General features: G+C 43.4%; 1 protein-coding gene and 1 long non-coding RNA gene across 2 annotated transcripts in view; one reads left to right on the plus strand and one right to left on the minus strand.

The window, feature by feature from the left end:
• The window catches only part of CRB1 (crumbs cell polarity complex component 1), a 138,286-nt gene that overhangs the window by 21,794 nt on the left and 97,378 nt on the right, over window positions 1-19,114 (plus strand). The window contains exons 3-5 of the mRNA XM_059729340.1: window positions 4,453-4,648; window positions 16,945-17,084; window positions 18,800-18,982. Coding sequence (XP_059585323.1) covers window positions 4,453-4,648; window positions 16,945-17,084; window positions 18,800-18,982 — 519 coding nt within the window. The remainder of the gene's footprint in view (window positions 1-4,452; window positions 4,649-16,944; window positions 17,085-18,799; window positions 18,983-19,114) is intronic.
• On the minus strand, window positions 824-3,606 carry LOC109284069 (uncharacterized). The gene is made up of 3 exons (XR_009462461.1): window positions 3,535-3,606; window positions 2,944-3,125; window positions 824-1,099 (listed from the first exon to the last, which is right to left on the minus strand). It is a non-coding gene; the product is annotated as an uncharacterized LOC109284069 (long non-coding RNA).

The raw sequence follows: 19,114 nt of genomic DNA on the forward strand, positions 1-19,114 counted from the left end.
AAATCACTGTCTTGTTGAAGCAGCACAGACCTGGCTACTGTAGTAGACTGTGAAATGAACTTGCTGCATGACTTTGGATACAACTTACCTTGTTAACACTGATGGGTTTCAGTTCTGCTCTTATTGACATTAATGGTGGAGGAGCAGACCCACAATGCAATCTGAGATCTGTGTGTGTGGTATGTGCTAAAAAACCTGTTTATTATTACTATCAGATACTGAATTGTATGCAACTTTTAGATGGACCTTGATAAAAATTATCTATTACTGTTTTGCAAAACTAACCTAATTTTAAATTTAGGATTTCTTTTTGAGTAAAATTTAGTCAGAATCCAAAGTTCTGCAATCACACTGTGAGCTTTATGGAAATCTCATATGAATGTTTTTGTCCTGATCCTAGCAAGACTTGGAGCACTAGAATTAGAAAGGCTGCAAACATCATCTTCATCTTGTTATCTAAATCCAGTACCCAAAGTTCAAAATACAGGGAGGCTCGGGGGTGCTGACCCCCCCCCCCCCAAACAATGAGACCTCCATAAGTCTCACCATAAGACACAAGAGCCCCTAGCACATCCCACACCTTTCTAAGCAGATCAGGCAGCAGCAGCTCCTACCGCCGCACACCCCTCCCCCACCCCAAGAGTCAAAGTGTAATTTGAACCCTGACAGCGCCCACTATTAGCACCAGCAGAGCCATTGCAGTACTTGAGCAAGAAAGAGAGGCTTCCCTGATGTCCACAGAAGGTCACAGAACTATGCCCCATGCAACACAACCAAGAAGGATGAACTCACCACAGGCAAGCCACATGCAGAACCACAACAATTTATTGAGGGTGAGCAATAGCCACAATCCAAGTGTCTGCTTTCTAGATCTTGTCATTACTACACAACAGGACTGAGTGAATGACAGACAAAAGGACACAAGTTGCAGCAGAGCAAAATGTTTTTTGTTATCAGAGACTTCTCCATTTTTAACTCAAGCCATGGTATGACTAGCCTTTGTGTGGGTGTGAAGTGGTGGGGAGGGGTGAAGGCTGCACCATACGCAAAGCACTGACTCACTGGCTGAGAAGTACAGGCCATGTTCTTCCCAGACTGCCTGAAAGGGAAGCAGGTGAGGAAAAAGCCAATGTCAAAGAAGCTGTATGCTGCCCCCTTTCCAAAATGTTGATGTAACTACTACCCTGGTGTGCACTGTGTGGGAATCACCAAGAGTAATTTTACATGCACACCCTTGCCCCACCTTCCAAGACACCAGAGGAAAAGTCTAGGTCTTACAAATTAGAGAGAGGCCAGTAGCAGAAAATCAAAACATAAGCAATTTTTCTAAGAAAGAAACACACATCTAGAGGTCAGAGAGGATGGAACTTGGCTCCTGCTTCTTTTCCTGATTCTCCTTGTGATATATAGTGAACTATTCCTATGGACATTTTGTGGGTACCATGAAACAACAAGAAATCAGGCTCGGATTTTCAAAGATTGTATGTGCATATATAAATATGTGTATATATCTGTGTGTGTGTATACATATAGGCTGTGTGAAACAGCACCATTCCATTTTGACTTCCGTTTCAACAGGACAGTGTTTCATTTCAAGTTTTGTTTAGTTTTGAAACCACTGTTCTTTTTCGTTTCATCGAAACTGTTTTGATGTTTCACCCATAGGGTATAATGGGGAAGTATGAAACTGCCTATAACTTGGGCATTTCTTGCCTGATTTAGATTAAACTGGCGGTATATACTTTTAAAAGTCTATACTCTACTTAAAGGTAGCCCCTTCTGAGGCCATGAAGCCTGCCAAGTTTCAAGGATACAGGTGCAGCGGTTTCTGGGAAACTGCACTTCAGGCTGCTGACAAGAAAAACTCATGTCATGTGTGTATTAAGGCACAGCTGGGTGAAAACTGCAGGCATGTTAGGCCCTGCTGAGGCCCTGGAGCCTGCCAGCTTTCAAGGAGATAGGTATAGAGGTTTCTGGGAAACTGCACCTCAGGCTGATGACAAGCAAAACTTGTGACATGGGTGACACTGTGTGTTAAGGCATGCCCTCACTGGCGCTGGGCCTCTAGATGACACAGTAGTGTGCCTCAATGAGGTCTCCTCCTCCCCTACAGCCTAAGCTCAGTCCACCACTGTAAATGACAACAAGTAATAAAATAACTTAGTGAGCACACAATAGCACCAGCATCATCCCAGGCAGCCAAACTGTCACAGAGCCTTTCTTTCCTCTCCTGGAGGAGCTTCTTCTCCAGCGTGTGTGTTAAGGCACACCCTCACTGTGCGGCTGTGTGTGTGTTAAGGTACACCCTCACTGGTGCTGGGGCCTCTACACGACACAGTAGTATGCCCCACTGAGGTCTCCTCCTCCCCTACAGCCTCATTCCAGTCCATCACTTTAAAAGACAACAGGTAATTATTAAGTAAACAGCACAGTAGCACCAGCAGCATCTCAGGCAGCCAAACTATCACAGGCTAGAGCCTTTCTTTCCCTTCGTGCAGGAGCTTCTTCTCCAGCAGCTGCCAGAGAACTCTCCATGCCAGCACCAGCCCTGGGGCTTAGATGTGCCCTGCCCTGCCTCCTTCCAGTCAGGTGCTAGGGGTGTTGGTCTAAGGACATGGTACTGGCAGACAAGGTCCTTTCCTTTGGATCAATCTAATCTGGTATATTTTACCAAACCAACTGAATAGTTAGTTACAGAAATTTATCTTAGCAAGCTTTCGGGTTGAAAAACCCTTTGTCAGGCTGAGGAAGCACCTGCAGTTGGTCTGTGTGTGTGCTCTTCCTAGATGGAAGGAATAGTAAAGCAGCCAGAGGCTGGTATGCAGTGCGGGAAAGAAAGCCAGTCAGTGAAAATGGAAATGGAGGCATCAGGGGGTAAGGGACAGGCTGGGGTGGGAGGGGAGGGAGGGGGATATAGCAGCACAAGTAAAAGTGCAAAGGTACCTGGGGAGTCAGATGTCCGGCAGGTAGTGTGCCATAAATCCAATGTTTATATTGAGTCCATGAGTTCCTGTACCTACTATGTAGGTGGCTGATGAATTGAAGTTCATAGGCCCAGCTGTCTCTTCACTCTCTCAGGCTCAGGCACAGGTTTCTCCTTGCTGCTTCTGGAAGCCTCATCCCTGCTGGTTGTAAGAAAGAGTCTGTGTCTCAGTTTGATGGGGGGAACTTACAGGTCTCCCTCTACCCCCTTTTCCTCCCCTCTCTGAAGGATTGTCAGCTGCTTTTCCACCACACTTCATGGTGTGTTTCATAGTTTCTTGTTTTTATACGAATATTTAAATGTATCTGCATTCCTATATAAATTCTATGAGGTATGTAGTATATGCCTCAAGATATAAATGTATTGAAATAAAATATAAATGCATCTCCCTTCCTATATAAATTCTATAGTGTAATATCCAATATAATTATAACATTGAAAAGAATAAATCAATGAATATAATAATAAAATAAAGGTGTCTAAAAGAAAGAAAAAGGTATTGTGGAATCCCACTTGCTAGGCTAGGCTAGCAAATAGTAAATCATTCAAACCAATGCTAGTAGTAGCCTTCGTTGTCTAACACTCCTGAGCTGCTGGAAGACACAGCTCAGTAACTGTCAGACCCTAAGGCAGAAAGCAGGCTGGTTCAAACAATGCTACCTTTTATGCTGTTTTTCCATCCCTCCCCCAGAGCACTGGAATTGGAAGGGACCTCAGGAAAGGATCACAGTCACTGGCCAGCTACACAGTCAATATGAGAGCAGTCCTTTCCCCCTCTTCCCCCTCCCTCTCCTTACTTTCTGTTTCCCTGCAGGCAAGCCCAGCTTGATCTTTGAAACTTGAAACGTTTTGAAACTTTTGAAACATTGTGACTGCCCTCGTTTCACTTCAAGGCTGTTTTGAAGCCTTTCATTTCTTTTCAGTGTTGCTGTTTGAAGCTCAAAACTAACCGAAACAGCACCAAAATGTAACACTTGGAGAAATTTCACACAGCCCTAATATACATATACATTTACATATACATATACAGTTAAATCCTTAAAGACCAACTCAGTTAGAACATTTTTTAATTAATTCTACTAACCGTAAGGCTTACAAATCTCAACAGAGTTAGTTTACATTACTAGTTCTTCACATTTGCTACTAGAAACTAATGTAGCCATAACATGGTGTTAATAGAAAATTAAAGGATTTGGTTTCCATGTTAAATAGTTAACTAACAAGATGTTAGTGTAATTATTTCTTGTGAATGGCAGTTGTTTTGTTCTTCTCCTAAACATGCAAAAAACAAAACAACCTAAAACACCATAATCTTTTATAAGCCTCACTAAAGAGGAAAATGCTTTTTCTAAAAAGATGCAATTGCTTGAAGACAGCTTATGTAAATACGATATTTAACATGTCCCCTGAATAAAAAAAAGCTGTAGAATTAACACTTTACTTTTGTGTTTTGTTTTGTTTGTTTTAAGGAATAAACTGTGAGCTGGAAACTGATGAGTGTTTGTCACAGCCTTGTTCAAATGGTGCAACCTGTCATGATTCTTTGGGTAACTATTTCTGTACCTGTGCACTCGGATTCCTAGGTGATCTCTGTGAAATCAACATTGATGAATGTGCCAGTCAGCCATGCCTCAATGGAGGGCAGTGTATAGATGATGTCAATAGGTATGTATTCTAGAGTAATTAATATGCAAGAAGTGACAAATGTCTTTTATCTTCTCTGTTAATAGCTGAAATAATACATATCTCTGATACCGACAGATTTCAGTGCAAATTTGGGAGGCATTAATGAATGCAGGATTGGTCCCAGATCTGACAAGATAGTGAATGCTTATTGTATATATTGATTTGTACTTTTAAAAAATCTACTACTTAAAAAAATCCAGCTCTGCACAATGATTATTTAAGGTAAATTCAACACTGTTCTGCTGAAGTCTGCCAACACTTTAGTTTATTAATCAAGCTGGGGAATTGTATAAGATATATGATCACAGCTTCCCTCAGCTGTCTACTTTGCTCAATAGAACCATAAAAAAAAGTGGCAAAAGAGGTTCAGTAAAATTTTTGTTATCTGGCATGAGTGAGGAATGCCAGGTGCTGGTTATGTAAAAATTCCAGATATCTAAAAATGCTGGAGCTGGGGGGGGGAGGGGGAAAATGGAGCTTGTACGCAGTAACAATGGTGTAGGGTGGTGGATGGTGGTGGCAGCTACATGGTGCCAATTAATAAAGTATTCATAGATTTCATAGATCATTAGGGGCTGGAAGGGACCTTGTAGATCATCAAGTCCAGTCCCCCTGTACTAGGAAGGAAAAGACAACTGGGGTCAAGTGATCCCAGCAAGGTGACTGTCCTGTCTCCTTTTGAAGATTTCTAGGGTAGGTGACTGCACTACCACTGGAAGGAGTTTATTCCACAGTCTGGACACCCTGACTGTGAAAGAGTTTTTCCTGGAATTGAGCCTGAAGCAGCCTTACACGAGTTTGTATCCATTGCTCCTGGTCTTCCCCACGAGTGCCCTGGTGAGCATCTGTTCACCAAGTTCTTGATGTACTCCCCGATGTAGCGGTAAACTGCTACCAAGTCCCCTCTCAGCCTTCTCTTCTGTAGGCTGAAGAGGCCCAAGTCCCTCAGCCTCTCCTTATATGGCTTATCTTGCATGTCCTTGATCTTATGGGTGGCTCTTCTCTGTACCCTCTCAAGTTTTTCCACATCTTTGTTGAAGTGAGGTGCCCAGAACTGGATGCAGTACTCCAGCTGCACTCTCACCAGTGCGGGGTACAGTGGGAGTATCACTTCCTTAGTTTTGGATGAGATGCAACAGTTAATGTATGCCAGCATGTTGTTTGCCCTGCTGGCCACAGCATCGCACTGTTCATGCGATGGTCGATCACCTTTCAGCCGTGGTGCAAGTCAGATTGTTGCCACTGAGCCTGTAGGTATGTTGGGGATTGTTTGCCACCAGATGGAGCACCTTACACTTCTGAGTGTTGAACTTCATCTGGTTCTGGCACACCCAACTCTCCAGCCTGTCCAGGTCCTCCTGTATCTGCAACCTATCTTCTGGCATGACCACACTCCCCCATAACTTGGTGTCATCTGCAAACTTGACCAGAGAGCTTTTCACCCCCACATCCAAATCATTGATAAAGATGTTGAAAAGCACCAGGCCTAGCATGAACCCATACAGGACACCACTGGCCAGTGGTCACTTGTCACCATGACAACACAAATTCGTTCATGAGAACTCTCTGGGTCCTACCATGCAGCCAGTTTTCCACCCACTGAACTGTTGAGCAGTTAAGCCCACAATCTTCCAATTTTTCCACAAGGATATCATGGGATACTAGATCAAAAGCCTTTTGGAGGTCTAGGTATATAATGTCAACCTTCTTTCCCATGTCCAGGTGGCAAGAGACCTGTTTGTAGAAGGAGATGAGATTGGTAAGGCAAGACCTACCCACGACAAAGCCATGCTGGCTATCGTGAGCATATCACACATAGATTTTTTAATGAGTTTTTTTTCCAGGATTTTCCCTGGGATGGAGGTTAGGCTGATTGGCCTATAGTTCCCTGGATCCTCCCTCTTCCCCTTGTTGAAGATGGGCACAATGTTGGCCCTCTTCCAATCCTCAGGGATCTCCCGTGTGCCACGATTTCTGATAGAGTTTTTCCAGGGGTTCTGCAATGACCTCAGCCAGCTCCATCAGCACTCTCGGGTGAAGTCCATCTGGTCTTATAAATGTCTAGCTTTTCTAGCTGGTTTTGCACCAGCTCAGCATCCACAGCGGGAAGGCTATCATTCCCATCATGACCTCCATGATCCTTATCTTGCTTGTCTTTCCCCTTGGTCCAGTGAAATATCAAAGCGAAGTGAGCATTCAGGAGTGCATGTTTTTCCTGAGTGTCCATTCCAGCTGTGGCAAGGTGCTAAGCAGGTGTCCCACACTTCCATTTTTTTTCCTTCTGCTCCCAACATACCTAAAAAAGGACTTCTTATTGTCCTTGACTCCCTTGGCTAACTTAAACTCTGTTACCACCTTAGCTTTCCTAATCATTTCCCTACAAGTGTGGAACTACTGTTGTATAGTCCTCCTTGAAGACTGTCCTTAGCTTCCACTGTGTGTACGCCTCTTTTTTTCTTTTTCAAGAGGACCACAATGTCTCTATTGATCCAGGAGGACTTGCCAGTATTCCAGCTAGTAGAATGCTGGATAACAGGGATTTTACTGTAACAGTAATCTTAGTACTGGATTTTGCTAGCTAGTGTTCAGGCATATAGGACTACAGGTCCCTATCCACATATACAAAGAAAAGGAAGTGAAAGTGAAAGTCCCTTTTGCCTAAAGTAAGTAACCCTACAAAAAGACAAACAGAGTACAGACAGGCCAGAATCCTGGTCCCTGATCTTTGATTGCTGCATTACAAAATGAATACATTTTAGAGCTGGTCCTCCACACCCACTAGAGGGGACTAAAGGACAATAATAAAGGTCAAACATACCCTCAGGGGAGACAGATTACAGCCCACACAATGGCTGAATGTCTCTGACTTTCCTTTACACTACATACATGACAGGAAAAAATAGGAAAAAATATATAGAAGTAAATTGTATCATACAGCAGTTAATGCTGGGGAAAGAGCAGCTAGTTAATCGAGGCAATTTATCTGTCAGTTCAAGGTTGTTTTCTACTATGAATCTTCCACTTCTTAAAGAGCTATTATGAAGGTACCAGCTTTCAAAAATCAGTCTGAAAAGCCATGTCAGCAAGCACCTGGGCTTGACTTGAATTCATAAAGGGACAAAGAGCATGTTCTAGCAGTGAGCTTTTGCTCATACTGCAACATTCAACTAACCTTATAGAATTCCATTTCTGTAGTACCACATGAGCAATATAAAGCAGTCTGTGATTTTCCAATGCAACTGAAGTATGACTGGAGAGAAGAGGTCACCTTGTACTGACACTTACTCAGTAGATTTCATAGACATTAGGGCTGGAAGGGACCTTGGAAGATCATCGAGTCCAGCCCCCTGCCCAAAAGGAAGGAAGTCAGTTATTTAGAAGTAGAGTTATTTAGAAACCCAAATCCTTTGAAAATGCATGCGTGTGGTAAGCAACAACAATGCTTCTTCAAGTCAGACCAGATCACACTCATTTACCTACTGGGCTAAGTACAGACAGTCAAAAAGCCCAAGGCTGAATCAATTCAGTCTTTGTATATTAGTCTAAACTGCAGAGATTAAACTGAGAAAAAACTGAACAGACATTTACTTTTGATTCAGGAAATGCAGCCACTTGCCTGCAGTGGCTCAGGCCAGAAGCACAGCAGTGGGACTCTATATGTTTGCTTAACACTTCCTTTTCTTGCTTCCAGGAGCCTCTGGGATTTGTAGTCCACAGTCACAGCCAGCAGTAAGTTTGGCAGGGCAGGGCAGCTGTGTACTCAGGGAAAGTGGGGTTTAACTGGGGAAGGGGGGGGTTTAACACCCCTCCCTAGCCCCAGACCCTAGCTGGGGTTTGCTTGCAGGACCTGTCCCTGCCTTCCCCCGCCCCCCAACCCTTCCTTGCTGAAGCAGACAGCACAGCACAGCTCAGGGCCACAAAGCATGCTGTGGGGATGTGATTTAACTTGAACCAGGAAGGGGTCTGGGACAGAAGTTTCATAAACCAGTTTGACCTGAATCAAAGTCTGATACTAAATTCAACCAGGTTTAACTTAAACCAGTTTCAGCCATTTTGAACTGAACTTCTGTTCTGTTAATTACAGGTTTCCCTTGATTGTTGCAGATTTTGTATATGTGAATTTGCTCTTATGCAATGAGCATTTTTAGACCCATAATTTGTTATATGTGAGGTAAATTCACCTTTATGTGATTGGCATAGGCACCCCTGCCCAGGCAGGTAAGTCTGTGGAGGCAGGGCAAAGGGCCGTGGGGCCAAGGCCCCACTCAACCCAGTCCCTGCTGCAGCAGCCCCAGGAGTGGCTGGTGCCAGCTGCCTGCAGCCGCTGGGCTGCACCATGCGCCACCTGTCCCCTTGTGCCTGGGCTCCGCCTGTCCCCACTCACCCCAGCTCCTGGGCTGTGCCATGCAGGCAGCTGGTGTCAGCTGTTCCTGGGTCCACTGCAGCAGGGGCTGGGGTGAGTGGGAACAAGCAGAGCCCTGGGTGGCACGGGACACGGTGCAGCTTGTCCTCACTCACCGTAGCCCCTGCTGCAGCCGCCCCAGGAGTGGTCGCTGCCAGCTGTGGAGGGAACTGTCAGTGAGTGTGGGTGGGCATGCCTTGTGCTGCTCTGTGCTCCCTGGGAGGGCTGTGAGCTGTGGGGTTGTGCCAGGCTCTTCCTGGGGAGCACATGCCCCTGGATCTGCATGTGGGACAACAGCAGGCTGCTGCTACAGGCTGGGGCCAACAGTGGCACTGGGCTCTTCCCAGAACTTGGGGCCGGCCACTGTAGCAGGGGCTGGGGTGAGTGCCGCTCTATTCTCTCTGCTTTGCTCCCTTGTGCAGCCCCAGGAGCTGCACCCCTCCCCACTGTCCCTTCCCTAGTCCCAGCTTCACTTCCTCCCTCCCTCACCACCATGGAAACCTATCTCTATTTGTTACATTATGAAGTGGGTTGGTTTTACGCAAATTCAATTTATGCACCATTCTTCGGGAACACATATACAGCATAAATTGAGGGAAACCTGTAATTCCAGCTGTTGGCCAGACTCCCAGCTGCAGGAGTACCATGGCTGCTGCTTCCTCTGCCCCAGGTAAGGCTGTTGGGGCCAGCACAGTTACTGGCTCCAGCCTCCCCTACCCCACCAAGGTAACCTGCCATGTGCCAAAGTGCACATGGCACAGTCATTCCCCAGGGACAAGCAGCAGCAGCACAAGGTGTGCCACTGCTACGTGTCCCCAGGGAACCAAACGTCTATGCTCATTTGGACGCAGCTGTTATATCTGGATGCAGCTGTTGTGCCTGAAAGCATATCTATCATCTTTCCCAAGTATATAGCTTGTCCAGTTAAAGATTTTGCCAAAAAAAACCCCTAGCTTCTCATATATTTTCTGGACCACTTGGAACTGTACATTGAGAAAACCCAGTCCTCCACACTAGCAAGTATGGGTAGTTAGATCACTAGGTCTCTACATGCCCTAATCACCCATGATTACTTATGCAAACTAAATCCTTTTTCACAGCTTGTCTTGCAGTAACTCTTGATGACCCTCAGGGGATTATTGCAACATGCAACACCTGAATGTACATGAGAAATGGAGACACATGCAGATTTTATAACTGAAGCAATGAAAATAGAAATTCATCGCTCTGCCTCCATTTCTGGATCAAAAGGAACACAATCCCTGTCTCCACCTGTTAATCTTCACCCATAGAAATCATACCAAGGAAACACCTGAAAAACTAATTAAAAATATATTTTCTAATTTGGGACTTTCTCAGAGTTTTTGCCAGTATTAAAATTATTTAATTGATCTTCTTAGAGTAAAAATTATTTAGTTTATCTAAGAAGTTCCCCTCACCCCATTTTACTTTCCAGATTTAAAATGATTAAACCAAATTCATCCTTGGTCTAACTCCAACGGGTAATTGAATCAGTTGATTGTAGTGATATTGCACGCACTGTAATAACATTTGCCCCAGTGAATTTTTTTTTTAGTTATGATTACAAACAATACGGCAGAACAATCCATTCTGCTCTGTTGTTTTCTTGTTCTATGGCGTTTCTTGTTCTTATTTTCCATCTGTTTACACCAATAAGAAGCTTATACCATTAAAACCATGAAATCACAAAACAAATTGATCTCCTTCATCTAGGATTATGCTCAGGAAGAATGCTATGCTTTTAACAGCATAATAGAATTAATTAACCTTGCTGATGACATTCAGTAATCTATTATAGTAGATTTCCTTCATTTTCAAAAACTGCATTGTGTTTCTTATTAGGAAAAAAGTTCATCCCAACAAGTATCTGATAATTCAGCAACCTTGAAAAGGCTTGTCTCGTTGTATGACATGTCTGGTATTAGATATTTAATTACATCATGCCATGAGCATAGGAGACATGACGTATCACAATGTGATTACAAGGTGGTATGTGTACTGTGAGACAAGGTTCCTTGGGTGAATTTGATATCTTTTATTAGACCAACCCAAATGGTTGGAGAATAGTTATTAAGCAAGCTTTCGGGTTCAAAAACCCTTCGTCAGGCAGTTGCTGTGTGCTCTTCCTGGATGGAATGAAAAGTAAAGAAGCCAGGGGCTGGGCTGGGCTGGGGAGTCAGTTGCCAGGCAGACTGTAATGTATCAACAATCCAATGTCTGTGTTTAGTCCCTGATCTCTAGTATCCAGCAGGTTGATGAAATGGAGCTCATAGGCTCGTCTCTGGGATGTGTTGTGTAAATTTCCCTTGAGGATCAGGACTGAGAGATTGGAGAGAGAGTGGCCCTCCTGTGAGAAATGTGCCCCCACCGGTAATTGGGTGTTTCTGTCTTTGATGGATTTCCGGTGTGCGTTCATTCTGGTGCGCAGTTGTTGTCTGGTCTCTCCTACATATCTTCCATCAGGGCATTTGGTGCATTGGATGAGGTATACTACATTCCTGGAGGTGCAGCTGTAAGATCCTGGGATGCTGATGGCTCTGTTGTGGGGCGTAGTAATAGTGGAGGTGGTGGAGATGTGGGGGCAGGTTTTGCATTTCTTGTCATGGCACGGTCTGGATCCTTTTGGTGTGTTCTGGGGCTGAGGAAGTTTGCTTCTTGCGATGAGGTTGGCGAGGTCCGGTGCTTGTCTGAAGGCTAGGATGGGTGGCTCTGGGAAGATCTTTTTAAGAATAGGGTCTTTTTCTAATATGGGTTGCAATTTTTTGAGGATTTTCCGTACAGGTTCAAGGGATGGGTGATACGTCATAACCAGCGGTGTGCGATTTGTGGGTGTTTTTCTTTTGTACTGCAGCAGTTCTTCACGTGGTATCCAGGTGGCTCTTTCAAACGTGCGATCTACCTCTCTGGAGGAGCGTCCTTGCTGGGTGAAAGCCTTTTTAAGATTGGTGAGGTGGCGATCCCGGGTGTTCTCTTCAGTACAGATGCGGTGGTATCTGAGGGCTTGGCTGTATATCACAGCTTTTTTGGTGTGTTTCGGGTGATTGCTGGTTTTGTGCAGATATGTGTGTTGTTTTGTGGGTTTCTTGTATGCTGTGGTCTGTATTTTACCCTTCTGGATACTGATCATTGTGTCTAAAAAGGGGATGTTGGTGTTGGAGTATTCTAAAGAAAGTCGGATGGAGGGATGGTGACTGTTGAATTTCTGGTGGAACTCAATTAGAGATTCCTGGTTCTCACTCCAAATGATGAAGATGTCATCGATATATCGTAAGTACGGCAAGGGTTTGATGGTGCAGTTCTTGAGGAAGTCTTCTTCCAGGTGGCTCATAAAAAGGTTGGCATACTGTGGGGCCATTTTAGTGCCCATAGCTGTTCCCATCGTCTGGAGGATGTGTTGATTATTAAAAGTGAAATTGTTGTGTGTGAGGGTGAAGTGTATAAGCTCAGTGATATCTTTGGGTCTGTATTCTGGGTTGTAATCTTGTTCCTGTAGATATGTAAGGCAGGCATGGATGCCATCCTGGTGTGGGATGTTGGTATATAGGCTGGTAACGTCCATGGTGGCTAGGAGTGTGTTGCTGGGAAGGTGGTCTATGTTTTTAAGTTTCCGTAGCAAGTCTGTGGTGTCTTGGACAAAACTTGCTCTGTGGGTGACAAGCGGTTTTAGGATGGATTCAACAAAACCTGATATTTCTTCAGTTAGGGTCCCATGGTTGGATATGATAGGTCTGCCAGGGTTCCCTTGTTTGTGGATTTTAGGGAGCATGTAAAAAGTCCCTGGGTTAGGTAGTGGGGGGATCAAGGTCTGTAGTTTTTCTTGTAATCTCGGTGGAAATGATTTGATGGTATTGTTGAGTTTTTTGGTGAAAAGGGGAGTAGGATCTTCTTGTAGTTCTTTGTAGTAGGTGGTGTCAGAGAGCTGTCTGTTGGCTTCCTTTATGTAATCCTCACGGTTTAGGATGACTATGGCTCCTCCTTTATCTGCTGGTTTTATTACTATTTGGTGGTTAGATCTTAGAGATTGTATGGCCTTTTTCTCTGGTAGAGAGAGGTTGTTGTGGTGGCGCGTGTTGCTGATTATTTCATTGTTCATTCTTTCCCTGAAGTAGTCAATGTAGCGGTCAGACTCAACAGCGACATATATTTTCTAAGCCTTTGCAAGAAACACAACTTCATTCCCCGAGGACTAAACATCTACAATCCCCTGACTACTACACACAACTCCAAATATGCTGCACAGCTATGCAGAAGAACATATGTGAGCACAACACCAACACCTTACGACCTTCCAACCTCAGACTTGATGAAACTGCAAGCAGCAACCAACCCACAAATATTATCAATCTCTCCACACACACGCTTGCCAAAACTGAAAAATCTGTCCTTTATAAAGGCCTAAATTTCTGTCCAGAAAAATACCCTAATAAAATACTTCAATGTGGAGAACTAGAAGAATTCTTCTGACGCCTGCGCCTCAAAGAATATTTCCACGACCACACTGAACCCACTCCCAATGACAACTCATCCTCTGACAACATGCAAGAAAAGATCAATGCCAAAAAACCCAAAAAAACATCAGATTGGACACCTCGCAGTGGACGAAACCCTAACCTTGACCGCTACATGACCATGACCGCTAGATGTTTAGTCCTCGGGGAATGAAGTTGTGTTTCTTGCAAAGGCTTAGAAAATATATGTCGCTGTTGAGTCTGACCGCTACATTGACTACTTCAGGGAAAGAATGAACAATGAAATAATCAGCAACACGCGCCACCACAACAACCTCTCTCTACCAGAGAAAAAGGCCATACAATCTCTAAGATCTAACCACCAAATAGTAATAAAACCAGCAGATAAAGGAGGAGCCATAGTCATCCTAAACCGTGAGGATTACATAAAGGAAGCCAACAGACAGCTCTCTGACACCACCTACTACAAAGAACTACAAGAAGATCCTACTCCCCTTTTCACCAAAAAACTCAACAATACCATCAAATCATTTCCACCGAGATTACAAGAAAAACTACAGACCTTGATCCCCCCACTACCTAACCCAGGGACTTTTTACATGCTCCCTAAAATCCACAAACAAGGGAACCCTGGCAGACCTATCATATCCAACCATGGGACCCTAACTGAAGAAATATCAGGTTTTGTTGAATCCATCCTAAAACCGCTTGTCACCCACAGAGCAAGTTTTGTCCAAGACACCACAGACTTGCTACGGAAACTTAAAAACATAGACCACCTTCCCAGCAACACACTCCTAGCCACCATGGACGTTACCAGCCTATATACCAACATCCCACACCAGGATGGCATCCATGCCTGCCTTACATATCTACAGGAACAAGATTACAACCCAGAATACAGACCCAAAGATATCACTGAGCTTATACACTTCACCCTCACACACAACAATTTCACTTTTAATAATCAACACATCCTCCAGACGATGGGAACAGCTATGGGCACTAAAATGGCCCCACAGTATGCCAACCTTTTTATGAGCCACCTGGAAGAAGACTTCCTCAAGAACTGCACCATCAAACCCTTGCCGTACTTACGATATATCGATGACATCTTCATCATTTGGAGTGAGAACCAGGAATCTCTAATTGAGTTCCACCAGAAATTCAACAGTCACCATCCCTCCATCCGACTTTCTTTAGAATACTCCAACACCAACATCCCCTTTTTAGACACAATGATCAGTATCCAGAAGGGTAAAATACAGACCACAGCATACAAGAAACCCACAAAACAACACACATATCTGCACAAAACCAGCAATCACCCGAAACACACCAAAAAAGCTGTGATATACAGCCAAGCCCTCAGATACCACCGCATCTGTACTGAAGAGAACACCCGGGATCGCCACCTCACCAATCTTAAAAAGGCTTTCACCCAGCAAGGACGCTCCTCCAGAGAGGTAGATCGCACGTTTGAAAGAGCCACCTGGATACCACGTGAAGAACTGCTGCAGTACAAAAGAAAAACACCCACAAATCGCACACCGCTGGTTATGACGTATCACCCATCCCTTGAACCTGTACGGAAAATCCTCAAAAAATTGCAACCCATATTAGAAAAAGACCCTATTCTTAAAAAGATCTTCCCAGAGCCACCCATCCTAGCCTTCAGACAAGCACCGGACCTCGCCAACCTCATCGCAAGAAGCAAACTTCCTCAGCCCCAGAACACACCAAAAGGATCCAGACCGTGCCATGACAAGAAATGCAAAACCTGCCCCCACATCTCCACCACCTCCACTATTACTACGCCCCACAACAGAGCCATCAGCATCCCAGGATCTTACAGCTGCACCTCCAGGAATGTAGTATACCTCATCCAATGCACCAAATGCCCTGATGGAAGATATGTAGGAGAGACCAGACAACAACTGCGCACCAGAATGAACGCACACCGGAAATCCATCAAAGACAGAAACACCCAATTACCGGTGGGGGCACATTTCTCACAGGAGGGCCACTCTCTCTCCAATCTCTCAGTCCTGATCCTCAAGGGAAATTTACACAACACATCCCAGAGACGAGCCTATGAGCTCCATTTCATCAACCTGCTGGATACTAGAGATCAGGGACTAAACACAGACATTGGATTGTTGATACATTACAGTCTGCCTGGCAACTGACTCCCCAGCCCAGCCCAGCCCCTGGCTTCTTTACTTTTCATTCCATCCAGGAAGAGCACACAGCAACTGCCTGACGAAGGGTTTTTGAACCCGAAAGCTTGCTTAATAACTATTCTCCAACCATTTGGGTTGGTCTAATAAAAGATATCAAATTCATGCAAGGAACCTTTTCTGCCTATATCCTTAGACCAACACGGCTACAACCTAAACCCCTGCAATGTGTACTGTGACGCATTCAGCATTTCTAGAATCATCACAGTGTATTAAAAATCAGAAACTATCAGCTACCTGCACATAGTTTATTGCTACACGTTCTTATACAAGCTACTTTATTTTTAAATTTAAAATAGTACCATCACTTTCAAAATAAAGAGTTGTTTTCTTGTTGTTGTTGATAGTATTAAGGCTATGAAAATAATTTAATTTTTCCATTTGGCAACTAAACCACGTGTAATATATATATTTCAGGTCAAATTTATTCTAGAAATGACAAAACAAGATTTTTGACATTTCTAAAATGTATTCCTTGCATTGGTTTGGTCCAAAATACTTATAGCAAATTCAGTTCAAGTTCACAAATAGTTTGGGATCAGCCAAAACACTTTTCAACAACTGAATCTTTCTCCAAAGCCAATTATTATTTCCATTACAATAGCATGTAGAAGCTCCCATCTCAAATTAGAGCTTGTGGAAGCCATTATATATGCACATTGTAAGAAATAGTCTTTGCCCTGAAGACTTGCAGCTTCGCTATAGCAGGTAAGTACAGGATATTAGAAAGGAAGTATCATTATTTCCATTTTACAATTGGGAAACTGATACACAGGAGATTAAGTGATCCTCCAAGGTTACACAGAAAGTCCATGGTTGGTCCAGCAATTGAACCTAGGGCTCCTGAGTAGTGCGTCCAATGTTTTAACCAGAAAATCATTCACCTAAGAGCTGGGGAAAAAATCTCGACTGACAGCATAAAACATTAATCAGTTAGACTTACAAGGACTATGCTTTTAAATAACAGCTTTTTTTCATTTCCAGCAGTGTCAGAAACAACACAATAGGAAACACAACCCTGCATGAACACTGTGAATGTATAGTCTCAGCTCAAGTGCTACAGAAACCATTTCCATTTTGAAGAAAAGATTGCTATTAGTCATCTAACTGCTAGTTAGAGTAAACTTTGGTACTCTGTTGTAGGTACAGCTGTAATTGTACCAGTACAGGATTCATGGGCCTACACTGCGAGACCTTAATTCCATTATGCTGGTCACAACCATGTCATAACAATGCCACCTGTGAAGATGACGCTGACAATTACACATGCCACTGTTGGCCAGGTAAGCCTTGTATTCTCTTACAAGTATGCTCTTTTCCTTTAGAGCAGAAATTTTCCCACCCTTCCACGAATATGAAGACAACATCTACCTACCTAATCTTAAAATATTTTCTGCAAGCAGTGTTGGAAAGGCTTCACTTCCCATTATTAGCCAGGTCCACACTTAATTACTTACCACCTGCTGGGAGTCTGTTCCTATGTGTAGAAGAAATGAACAGGTATAATGGCCTTTTCCTTATGTGCAAGTTTCAGTGTTATTAAGTCATTGGCAAGTGGGAACTACAGTTCAGGGTCTGCTTCCTGGTTGTGTGCTTAATCCCTCAGTCCATGTGACATGGGGACTGCTCTTGCTGCTGCTGCTGTCAGTTCCTTAGTCTTCATAAATGTGACTTATTGATTGAAATGAAAACCCTGGGGCTTCCATGTGAAATGTTGAATGCTTAAACTAAAAATAAAATTGAGCAAGAAGTGAATTTTGGAAACCAAACTCCCTTGAGACCCCTGAGGGTCGGATCTTCTAAGCTGAGACAGAGACAGGTTACAGTTTCAGATTCCTGTACTTATTCAAAGGATCATGTCCTGCTAAACTGAAGAATGACTTCATATTCAGCTGCATCTCTAACCAGGACGCTGGCACTGTTCCTCATTGCAGTTACTCCACACATTAGTAGATTCTTATCCTGCTTGTTACAGCCTAGTTGGAGCACAGATATTAAGCTAATCATAATACAGAATTATTGGTATTCAGAAGTTTTGGAAATACGAAGTCTACACTTCTGAACTCCTTTCTACTCAAGGACCTAAAAACACTTCATGAGTAGTAAAGTATTTAACTGAGACTGTGAATAAGAAGTGTTTTTATCATCATCTTTCACACAAAGAGACTTGCAGTTAGAATTTAAGTGACTTGTTTGAGGTCACACAGGAAGCCTGCAGCTAAGCCATGAAGAGAATCTATGCATCCTGATTCCCAGGCCTGTGCCTTAATCACCATCTTTCTTCTTTTGTATGCCCACTTGTTTTCTGAATAATTGAACTGTAACTCAGGTATAAAGGTGAGGGGTCTTTCTTTTTTCTCTTTCCTTTTCAGCTTGGCAGCTCCAAGGGTTGGTTTTTTGTTTGTTTGTTTGTTTGTTTGTTTGTTTTTGGGGGGGGGAGCTGCATATACTACATGCTTCTTACTAAGGTGTAAATGATGTACTTGAAAAACTGGACCAACAATAACATTATTATCAACAATAAAATAACAGTGATTGCAAAAGATCAGCTATTTCCCCAAAAGACCCTTCTGTACAACAACTTCTAAATGAGCAAGCATACATATAAAGAAACATTAAAAACTGGGAAAAGGTTGGAATAGTAATGGGGAATAGAGTGCTCTAATGCTATCCCTCCATTTTCTGTAGAATTTTGGACCCGAAGATGTAGTTAATAAGAAAAATTGTCAAAAAAGCAAACAATAGAATTTTTACTTAATATTTTGAACCCCCAAAAAGTTAAGAGTTCAAGTTCCAGGCTCCAGTGTTGCACATTATAATGTTTGGATCCAAGTATATTCATAGTTCTGAAGAGTTAAATATTTTCAAATCTTAGGCATGGGTTATGTTATGCAAATCAAAACTTCCATTCTTGCCTTACAGCAGTTTCCATATCCCGGGAAACTCATAAGTTTTACAAGATTGAGTTAAACACTTCCTTTTGATTGCTGTTCTGCAGGATATACAGGTTCCCACTGTGAAACTGATATAAATGAATGCAGCAGTAATCCTTGCCTCTATGAAAGTGAATGTGTGGAGCGGTCCTGGGTAACCTGGTATGGAGCTATTCCAGAGCTGCCACCAGAGTTCAGCTACCACAGAGCATCAGGCTACGTGTGCAGCTGTAAAGCAGGTTTTACAGGTAAGCTCTCTTTGTAAAAACTAAAGACATAATATATGACAGGGTCCACTGGATCCAATGTAAACGAATCATTTGAACATACTTACATGTTGAATATATGTCATAGTGCAAAGGGTCCCCCTGCTGGTCACA

Source organism: Alligator mississippiensis, chromosome 5, assembly GCF_030867095.1.
Source record: "Alligator mississippiensis isolate rAllMis1 chromosome 5, rAllMis1, whole genome shotgun sequence".
In the NCBI taxonomy this organism is placed as follows: domain Eukaryota; kingdom Metazoa; phylum Chordata; order Crocodylia; family Alligatoridae; genus Alligator; species Alligator mississippiensis.